This window comes from Nerophis lumbriciformis, linkage group LG10 (genome assembly GCF_033978685.3).
Source record: "Nerophis lumbriciformis linkage group LG10, RoL_Nlum_v2.1, whole genome shotgun sequence".
Lineage (NCBI taxonomy): Eukaryota > Metazoa > Chordata > Actinopteri > Syngnathiformes > Syngnathidae > Nerophis > Nerophis lumbriciformis.
The window spans coordinates 52,243,192-52,254,663 of record NC_084557.2 but is presented as its reverse complement, the minus strand read 5'-3'; the positions used below and the strand labels follow the sequence as shown (position 1 = coordinate 52,254,663).

The 11,472-nt window shown below is 41.0% G+C and overlaps 1 protein-coding gene across 2 annotated transcripts in view; it reads right to left on the bottom strand.

Annotated features, from left to right (window-relative positions):
- Positions 1-2,251: 2,251 nt before the first annotated feature.
- The window catches only part of LOC133612216 (MOB kinase activator 2), a 33,099-nt gene continuing 23,878 nt past the window's right edge, over positions 2,252-11,472 (bottom strand). For both annotated transcript variants that reach the window (XM_061969433.1, XM_061969432.1), the window contains exons 4-7: positions 8,059-8,198; positions 7,881-7,977; positions 2,945-3,069; positions 2,252-2,873 (exon numbers count right to left, since the gene is read on the bottom strand). In XM_061969433.1, coding sequence (XP_061825417.1) covers positions 2,635-2,873; positions 2,945-3,069; positions 7,881-7,977; positions 8,059-8,198 — 601 coding nt within the window. In that variant the 3' untranslated portion in view covers positions 2,252-2,634. The remainder of the gene's footprint in view (positions 2,874-2,944; positions 3,070-7,880; positions 7,978-8,058; positions 8,199-11,472) is intronic.

The window sequence follows — 11,472 nt, the reverse complement described above, 5'->3', positions numbered from 1 at the left end:
GATCGACAGGCGGATCGGTGCGGCATCTTCAGTAATGCGGACGCTGTATCGATCCGTTGTGGTGAAGAAGGAGCTGAGCCGGAAGGCAAAGCTCTCAATTTACCGGTCGATCTACGTTCCCATCCTCACCTATGGTCATGAGCTTTGGGTTATGACCGAAAGGACAAGATCACGGGTACAAGCGGCCGAAATGAGTTTCCTCCGCCGGGTGGCGGGGCTCTCCCTTAGAGATAGGGTGAGAAGCTCTGTCATCCGGGGGGAGCTCAAAGTAAAGCCGCTGCTCCTCCACATCGAGAGGAGCCAGATGAGGTGGTTCGGGCATCTGGTCAGGATGCCACCCGAACGCCTCCCTAGGGAGGTGTTTAGGGCACGTCTGACCGGTAGGAGGCCACGGGGAAGACCCAGGACACGTTGGGAAGACTATGTCTCCCGGCTGGCCTGGGAACGCCTCGGGGTCCCACAGGAAGAGCTGGACGAAGTGGCTGGGGAGAGGGAAGTCTGGGCTTCCCTGCTTAGGCTGCTGCCCCCGCGACCCGACCTCGGATAAGCGGAAGAAGATGGATGGATGGATGGAGCAGCCAGGAGAGATACACATGTAACACTTTGGCTTTATCACCAAGTTCCATTTCCACCTCTATGGTTATCATTACACTTGTGTGGTTTTGCTCAATGAGCTTTCCTTAGAATTTGCTTGAATTTTAAAGTGCATATTTTTAAGTCAATTTGATTGTAGAAGTTTTAATACATGTTGACCACTGCAAATGTCTGTAGTTTCCAGTGATTTAGAACTTAATTGCATCATCCTGACAGATGTTTCTAATAGTTTAGAGCCAAAAAGTCGGTCTGGGTAATATTTATTAGGGCCCGCATGGCCCATTGTATAAGGACTCCCAAAGGGAGTCCTTATACAATGGGACATAAGGACCTATTGTATTTGTAAGGTTTTATTATTCTTTATTCTTCCGCCGCCACATTAAACTGTAATTTGACCCACTTAACATGCTTCAAAACTCACCATATTTGACCCACACATCAGGACCTGCGAAAATTACCTTTTTTTTATAAAAACCGAACCCCAAAACTCAAAATTGCGCTCTAGCGCCCCCTAGGGAAAAAAAAAACTAGACTGCCTATATCTCCCACTAGGAAGATCAGAGAGACATGAAACAAAAACCTCTATGTAGGTCTGACTTAGACCTAGTTTTCATAATTGTATATTATCGGGCAGAAATCAACAGGAAGTTGGCAATTCCCCCTTCAAGACAAAAAAGTACTAAAAACAGTCACTTTTGCCTCTTTGAGCTGTAATTTGACCCCCTTAACACGCTTCAAAACCTAACCCCAAATTTAAAAATTGCGCTCTACAGCAATTTTTGAATAAAACGGAGAAAAAACTGCTCCTCGGAAGAAAAAAATGACAAAACTGCCTGTAACTCCCACTGGGAAGGTCGGAGAGACATTAAACAAAAACCTCTCCGTAGGTCTCACTTAGACCTACATTTCATAAATTGACAACCCCCAGCAAAAATCAACAGGAAGTTTGCTATTCCCCCTTCAAAACAAATTTTTTGTAAAAACCGGTCACCTTCCTTCAAAAACTATCTCCTCTGAGCGCGTTTGTCGTTTTGCCTTCAAACTAACACAGGAGAGAGATTGAACCCTTGTGATTACAATGACAGAAGCGCTTTTTTTCTAACTGCTCCGGTTTTGATTTTATGACCCTTCAAAGACCCGCTGCGCTGATGCTGCTGCGCTGCTGTTTTTTTAAGATGGCTGCTTAAAAGCAGGAAGCACCAACGTGCCCACACAATGCAGACAAGGTAGGTACACTAGACAAAAGTCTTGGGACACTTCAGACTAAAAGTAGACAAAAGTATTGGGACACTTAGGACTATCACTGGACAAAAGTATTGGGACATTTAGGACTAGCACCTGCCAAATACGCGGGCCCGACCAACGCTGCTTGCAGCTTTAATTTTTATATGTATTTGATGCAATTGTAATGTGAACCAATTCACAGTCTTCATGTGAAAATTGGTGCTTCAGTGGCAGTGGTACAATTTACGTTTGCCACTGAAGCCTCTCTTTTGTGGGGTCAAAAAGGACTTGTAGTGTGTTTTGTCAGTATGGCAGCAGGGGGCGTTGTTGGCAAAGAAATAATAAAAGAGTTTCAGGTCAGTTTGGAATATAAAGAGGTTCCTGTACAACAAAGTTTTCTGATGCATCATATCATCTGTAACATTTTGCCACTTTTATTTTCCAGGCACAAGTTTCTGGCACAGAGTACACACAAGTTGAGTAGTTCCATATATAATAGTTGAGAGGAGATTGTAATCATGCAGTCTTAATGTTGTCATGGTGGTTATAGATGATGGCACAGTTAATACTTGCTACTGGACCACCAGTTATGTCAGTTGAGAGGTGGCCACCAGACGATTATGGGTGTTTTGAATACAAATGTAGAATACTTAAAAGGACCAGCAATGTCTGTATCAGTTCATAGTTATGCATTGTCATGGTAAAAAATACACAAAGGTCATTAAAAATAACAATCTATACACGACCGAAGCTTGATATTGGTGAACATTTCACAAAACTTCGTATCCAGCTGTAACCTGGCAAATGTTTCCTGTCTCATCCTTGCAGTCCCAGAGCCTTAATGAGGTCCCGCAGCGGCTCCGTGTCCTCCGCATCCAGGAGAGCGTGCTGCCGGCAGAAGAGAGCCAGGTGTGTGAAAAGTGTGTTGAGGTGTGGGTGGAGGCCCAGTGCCAGCGTCTGTCGGTAGTGCGACCAGTAAATGTGGGCCAGAGTTCTGAACAGCAGCAAAAACACCTTCTGGACCAGAAAGATGAAGCCTGTGGGGAACACTGAGCCTGGAGGTAGAGGTGAGCGCTTTAGTCCTAATCAGTGATGTGCAACACAGCCAAACATTTGGGACTTTTACCTGCTTTTGTAGGGAACACATCTTCATCAGTTAGTAGGTCCTGAATGTAGGACATGGCGTAGTCAAAGTAAAGTGGAGCGGAGCACTTCAGCTTCCTGCCGTGGTCGTCAGTCCAAACATAAACTCTAAAACAAAGTCGTTTGTATAGTCAATCAGTGCGGAATTTAACTTTAGAGGTTCGACAATAGTAACTGGATTAGGGCTGCTACAATTATTGATTTATTCTAGAGATGTCCGATATCTGCTGCGTTCGACACCGTCGACCACGCCACCTTAATCACTCGTCTTGAGAACTGTGTGGGCATTAAGGGCGCCGCCCTCAACTGGTTCCGGTCGTACCTAACCGACAGGAGTTTTTGTGTAAAAGTAGACAGTTTTATGTCTTCCACAGCTCCTTTACCACATGGGGTACCCCAGGGCTCAATCCTTGCCCCAATTTTATTTGCGCTTTACCTTCTCCCCCTTGGTTCTATTTTTAGGAAGTACAGTATTGCATTTCATTTTTACGCCGATGATTGCCAGATTTATTTTCCCATGGCACAAAATAACACGGTTCAACGTCTTATTGACTGCCTGCACGACATCAAAGTCTGGCTTTCAGCTAACTTCCTGAGCCTAAATGAAGATAAAACTGAAGTTATGTTGTTCGGTCCAAGTCGCTCTCCCTCCCCCAACGTTGACCTCGGCACTCTGACCCCGTATCTCAGCGACTGTGTCACAAACCTGAGGGTAAAGTTCGACTCAGATTTTAAATTCGAAAAACAAATCAGCAGCGTCGTACAAAAAAGCTTTTATCAATTACGCCAAATAGCGAAAGTGAAACCGCTTCTATCAGGACATGATCTTGAGAAATTAATCCACGCCTTTATCTCGACTCGTCTTGACTACTGTAATGCCCTGTATGTAGGCATTAGCCAGGCCTCCCTCGCCCGCCTGCAGCTCGTGCAGAACTCTGCTGCTCGTCTGCTAACACAGACCCGCAGACGTGAGCACATCACCCCTATATTAGCGTCCCTCCACTGGCTCCCTGTGCGTTATCGAATCAATTTTAAACTCCTTTTATTTGTTTTTAAATGTCTAAACAACCTCGCGCCAACCTATCTCTCCGACCTCCTTCAGCCTTACTGCCCCACCCGATCCTTAAGATCAGCCGATCAGCTGCTGTTGACGGTCCCTGACACAAGGCTGAAGCTTAGAGGTGACAGAGCTTTCGCCATTGCTGCTCCCAAGCTCTGGAACGACCTACCTCTGAGTGTTAGACAAGCCTCCTCTCTTCCTGTTTTTAAATCTCTCTTAAAAACATACTTTTATTCCATGGCTTTTAACACTGAGTGATATCCATCCTGCAATGGCGCCCCATAATACACCTGCTGTCAACCTGTTTTTATGTTTTTATGTTTTTATTTATTCTATTTTATTTATTTATTTTTTATCATGTTGTGTTGTGTTTGCTTGGTACTCGTTTTATCTTTTAACCTGTCCATTGTACAGCACTTTGGCTACCCCTGTGGTAAATTTTAAATGTGCTTTATAAATAAAGTTGATTTGATTTGATAATGGCTTTTTTGCCGATATTCCGATATTGTCCAATTCTTAATTACCGATTCCGATATCAACCGATACCGATATATACAGTGGTGGAATTAACACATTATTATGCCTAATGTTGTTGTGATGCCCCGCTGGATGCATTAAACAATGTAACAAGGTTTTACAAAATAAATCAATTCAAGTTATGTAAAAAAATGCCATATTTATTATTGAAGTCACAAAGTGCATTCTTTTTTTTAACATGCCTCAAAACAGCAGCTTGGAATTTGGGACATGCTCTCCCTGAGAGAGCATGAGGAGGTTGAGGTGGGCAGGGTTGAGCTGGGGGGGTAGGGTGTAGCGGGGGTGTATATTGTAGCGTCCCGGAAGAGTTAGTGCTGCAAGGGGTTCTGGGTATTTGTTCTGTTGTGTTACGGTGCGGATGTTCTCCCGAAATGTGTTTGTCATTCTTGTTTGGTGTGGGTTCACAGTGTGGCGCATATTTGTAACAGTGTTAAAGTTGTTTATACGGCCACCCTCAGCGTGACCTGTATGGCTGTTGACCAAGTATGCGATGCATTCACTTGTGTGTGTCAAAAGCCGTAGATATTGTGGGATGTTATACCCAATCATGGCACCCACCTGTTCCCAATTAGCCTGCACACCTGTGGGATGTTCCAAATAAGTGTTTGATGAGCATTCCTCAACTTTATCAGTATTTATTGCCACCTTTCCCAACTTCTTTGTCACGTGTTGCTGGCATCAAATTCTAAAGTTAATGATTATTTGCAAAAAAAAAAAAAATGTTTATCAGTTTGAACATCAAATATGTTGTCTTTGTAGCATATTCAACTGAATATGGGTTGAAAATGATTTGCCAATCATTGCATTCCGTTTATATTTACATCTAACACAATTTCCCAACTCATATGGAAACGGGGTTAGTACGAATACTGTCAAGTTAAAATCCTCATGTCCCGCTCACATGTCTCAGAAACACAGGCATTTTGCAGAAACTAGTATTGGTGAGAGGGCAGCACGGTAGAGCTGTTGTTAGCGTTCGTGCCTCACAGTGAGAAGGTCCTGGGTTTGATTCCCGGACAAGGGGTCTTTGTGTGTGGAGTTTGCATGTTCTCCCCCGTGACTGTGTGGGTTCTCTCTGAGTACTTTGGCTTCCTCCAACCTCCAAAGACATGCATTTGGGGATAGGCTGATTGGCAACACTAAAATTGGCCTTAAAGTTAAAGTACCAATGATTGTCAAACACACGCTAAGTTGGTGAAATTTGTTCTCTGCATTTGACCCATCACCCTTGTTCACCCCCTGGGAGGTGAGGGGAGCAGTGCGCAGCAGCGGTGTCCGCGCCCGGTAATCATTTTTGGTGATTTAACCCCCAATTCCAAGCCTTGATGCTGAGTGCCAAGCAGGGAGGTAATGGCTCCCATTTTTATAGTCTTTGAACTCACAACCTACCCATCTCAGGGCGAACACTCTAACCACTAGGCCACTGAGTAGGCCACTTAATTTGTTTTACGGCGTATTCCTGGCAACTATAGCCAGAGGTGGGTAGTAACGCGCTACATTTACTCCGTTACATCTACTTGAGTAACTTTTGGGATAAATTGTACTTCTAAGAGTAGTTTTAATGCAACATACTTTTACTTTTACTTGAGTATATTTATAGAGAAGAAACGCTACTTTTACTCCGCTACTTTTATCTACATTCAGCTCGCTACTCGCTACTAATTTTTATCGATCTGTTAATGCACGCTTTGTTTGTTTTGGTCTGTCAGACAGACCTTCATAGTGCCTGCGTTTCAACAAATACAGTCACTGGTGACGTTCACTCCGTTCCACCAATCAGATGCAGTCACTGGTGACGTTGGACCAATCAAACAGAGCCAGGGGTCACATGACCTGACTTAAACAAGTTGAAAAACTTATTGGGGTGTTACCATTTAGTGGTCAATTGTACGGAATATGTACTGTACTGTGCAATCTACTAATAAAAGTTCCAATCAATCAATCAAAACTGTGAAGGAAAAAAGACCATTTTTCATTTCAACCGTACATCCCCTCAAAAGCCTAAAGACTGACTGCACAGTTCCTGTCTTCACAATAAAAGTGCCGCTCCATTGCGCCTGCGCTTTCAAAATAAGAGTCTCCGAAAGCCAGCGCAAACAAGCTAGCAAGCTACGGAGTTTGCCGCCAATGTATTTCTTGTAAAGTGTATAAAAATGAATATGGAAGCTGGACAAATAAGATGCCAAAAACCAACCACTTTCATGTGGTATTAGACAGAAAGGAGTAACTTTTTTTCTCCTCCATTTGAAAACGTGGACGTTATCATCACTACTGTCTGATTCCAATCAATGCAAGTCATCAGAATCAGGTAATACACCAACTTATATTCTTGTCTTCATGAAAGAAAGGAATCTATATGTGTTAAACATGCATGTATATTCATTAAAACACCTTTAACATGTAAACAAAAGCGGCAAAATAAATAAATATAAATTATATACTGTATATATCAATGTATGTATATATATATGTATATGTGTGTGTGTGTGTGTGTGTGTGTATATATATATATATATATATATATATATATATGTATATATATATATGTATATGTGTGTGTGTGTGTGTGTGTGTGTATATATATATATATATATATATATATATATATATATATATATATGTATATATATATATATATGTATATGTGTGTGTGTGTGTGTGTATATATATATATATATATATATATATATATATATATATATATATATATATATATATATGATATGTGTGTGTATGTTACTCATCAGTTACTCAGTACTTGAGTAGTTCTTTCACAACATACTTTTTACTTTTACTCAAGTAAATATTTGGGTGACTACTCCTTACTTTTACTTGAGTAATAAATCTCTAAAGTAACAGTACTCTTACTTGAGTACAATTTCTGGCTACTCTACCCACCTCTGACTATAGCTGCCGGTATTTTACTGTAAATTGTATAGTTTTTTTTGTAAACAGGTTAACAATATATCAGTTTTTTTCATAGTAATTTACCAAAAGCAAAAACAGTTATCAACTGTAAAATGTACAGATTCCGTAAGGTCCTATACTTAATGACTGTATTTTTTACGGTGCATTCCTGGCAACCACAGCTGCCTGTATTTTACTGTAGATTGTGCAGATTTTAGTTTTTACAGTGTGTACCTATTCTTATAAAAGAAAAATAATTACCCCTTAGCTTCACTGGGTTTTACTTTTGTTTTACTTTGCAGCAGTTCGGCACATAAAATATGACCTTTAAAGGATCACTTCCCAAATAATGACAACATAAATAACCATATCTTATGATTGGTTCATTTCAGAGTGTTGCGCTCCATTAACTTACGTGTCGCCTGGTCCACAGGCGGTCGGGCAGGTGCTGGGCGTGCAGAACTCGGACAGCGCGCTGGAGAACAGGTTTATGTGTTTGAAAAATGCCACAGCTGCGGGGAAAACCGTGAAAGGGGGGAAATGAAGCCCTGATCATATTTAAAGTCGTTGAAAGTGAAGAGCTATGTACTCACTGTTGCTGGCCAGCCACTCGGCCTTGTCCATGCCAGGCGGCAGCGCCGTGAGGGCGCACATGTCCAAGTGAGTGATGTGCTGGCACACGTACTCCTGCTGGAGGTACGGACGCTCCTCCAGATTATTGTTGTTAATCCCTCTTTGGAGGACAGTGCAGAGGTAATGAAGTGACAATGACAGTGTGAAACAATCAATAGGTCAGTGCTGCTGCAGCTTCTAGATAAGACATTTCACACTCTGTGGCTAAACATGCTCACACTGTGGCAGCTGTAAAGCAGTGTGATGAGTGATTACTATCAAATAAGCTAACAATGCTGCAGATGACCACTGTGTTGGATAATGTACATCCCTGCTGGAGCTTTAGTAACAGCAGACAGTATTCATCTTCTCGGTAATTCACTTTTGTGGTCAAGGTTTCAAGCCATTGTTGGGTTGCGAGCACCCCCGAGAGGGCCACCCAAAAATATGTTTTTCTCAGCTGTGGGCCACATGGGCTGCAGCGGTACCTAGTTGTAATACACTTTTCCACCACTTGTGGCAGTAAGATACCTGCCAACTACTCCGGTTTTCCCGTAATTAGTACGGTTTTCATCAACCTATTCCGGGTTACGGTTGCAGTGATAAAAAATGCGGTTTTTCATTAATTAAAAAACTTTTTTTTTTTTTCAAGTTTTATTCACGAAATCGCGTAACAACAATGACAATCGACACTGCTTCCCGTAACTTCCTATCGAGCCATTCCGAATGCCATGCACAAGTCTATTTATAGCACTGCTGCCAAGCACGAGGCACCTGTTGCCCATTGTTTCCAAACGAGCGAACGATCATGGAATCAGCCGGAGAAAAATCGCAAACGAGTCTTAAACCGAAAAGAAAACTGCAGTCATTCCGTGAAGAATATTCAAAAGCCTATCCGGGAATAATTATCCGTTCCAAAAAGGGTGAAAACTACGCGAATTTCACCTTGTGCAGACAAGATTTTTCGATCGGACACGGAGGAATTAGCGATGTAAAAGACCACGTTGGGACAAAAAAACACAAGTCTAATGCTCTTGCTAAATTTGGATTTTAGCCACAAAAAGGTAATGACACCAATGTTATCTATTGGAATTGTTTAGTACTGTTATACTGTTAAAAGTGTTTATACTATTTATGCTTTCAAGTCCAAGTTGAAGAAATCTTGTTAAATGTTGACAGCATAACTACCAAAATACAGAAGTATGTCCTTAATATTTTTGCAGTGCTATTTCTGTTGAAAAGTTCAAATGATTACATTAGAGATGTGATGTGCCACTTTTCAAGTGTCTGATGGCTTAAATTAATTTTCATTCATTTTTCATATTTTGAATTCTTTTGAAAGGCTTACAAAAAAAACTACATTTGAATTGTAATTCCATGCTATTGACAGGACTATTAATTTTAATGAAGTTAGCTTACCATGTTTACAGTATGATAATTGTGAGAGAAATGTGAATTTTAGGCACAGAATATGTTTTACAATTGAACAAGGCAGTAGATTATACAAGCTTGGACAGAAAGTTAATAATGACACCAATTTTTTTTTTAATGGAATTGTTTAGTACTGTTTTACCATTTGTTTACTGTAAAAAGTGTTTATACTTTCAATTAACAAATGGAAGTCTTGTGAAAGGTTGACAGGATAACTGGCATTAACTGTCAAAATAATTTCAAACTATTGAAGTTAGCTTACAGGATAAACATGTCAATCAACCCATATGATTTTTGCTGTAATATTTTTGTTTTGAAAAGTCACTGTGACTGATGGAAAAGTGATGGTTTTAGCAACATTTTAACCTGTCTGAATGCAATCAATCATTTTGCGTCGGGGGGGCGAACCTGAACCCCCCACCAGGACTTTGTCCTGGACCTACCGGGGCCTGCGGCCCCTGGACCCTGGCTACTAGGTTTTTCTGATTTCAAAAGTTGACAGGTATGCAGTAATGACAATATCAAACAAATCTGGAGCTGAAGTCTCTTAAAGGGGAACTACACTTTAATTGTAATTTTGCCTATCGTTCACAATCATTATGAGACACATGACGATGGTTTGTTTTTGGTTTTTGCGGGCATGTCACATGACTCAGTTTCACCAATCCAACGTAAAGCACTATTGACATTTCACCAATCAAACACACCTCACCTCAGAACACCTCCAGGCAGCTACAACCCTAGCCTAAAACATCCTCCCCCCACCACATCCCACCTCCCCGGATTGTAAATAATCAAATGTATATACTTGTTCTTATACTTTCTGAGCTCACTATGGTTACCAATCGCTGTACATATCCTACCAAGTCAGACCTACACTGTTACAATGTCTATTTCTCTGATGATACAATTGTTGATGACTGAAGTATGTTGATAGCAACCCAACCCTCTCTACATCCCACCCCCCAGATTGTAAATAATGTAAATAATTCAATGTATATACTCTGATGATTAACCTGAGTGATGACTGTATTATGATGATAGTATATATTTTACCATGAATTGATTAACGTGGACCCCGACTTAAACAAGTTGAAAAACTTATTGGGGTGTTACCATTTAGTGGTCAATTGTACGGAATATGTACTGTACTGTGCAATCTACTAATAAAAGTTTCAATAAAAAAAAAATAAAAAAAAATGTAGTAGGAAAAAGGACAGCTTTGCATCTGTGTCAGTAAACATGTTTACATTTCAGCTGACAAAATGTTACTCCAATGAGAAAGAAAACATGTTGCAGTCAGTTGTAGATGTTTTATTTAATGTTTTAACTGCACAGATGCTAACATAACGCCATGAGCGACTGTAAAATGTGCATATTTTACAGTACATGCATCTTTTTGTCCCTCACAAACACACACACTTACTATAGTTACAGTACAAATACCATTCACAAAAACAGCTCATTTACTCACATATTACTCAGTACTTGAGTAGTTTTGAACAAAATACATCCTCTTATTCAAGTATTAATCTTAGATGACTACTTTTTAGTTTTACTTGAGTCACATAACTCTAAAGGTACTCTCACTTGAGTACAATTTTTGCCGACTCTGCCCCCCCCCTGATCATGGTATACTCAGCTGACTCCATGACTGCAGGGGTAAATGGTTGTCTGCCAAAGAGGTGCTCTCTAGTTTTACTAGTTGCTGCAAATGTGCAGAGGAATCAGGCAGCTGCCGCACTGTTGGTACACAGCAGCTGAGTTTATTCAGTCTGACCTTGCATGCATAACCTGCAGTGATAAGGCCCACACTGTCCGCTTTGTGGGGTTTTACTCCCACAGAGAGCGGGTCTAAGGGTCAAAGTCAAGTATGTGTAGTTTTTTTTTTAAATTGTTATTTATATTTATTATGTAGTTTTTGAGCTGGAGGCTGGTGTTGCCCTCAGGGCCTGTTTGCCCCA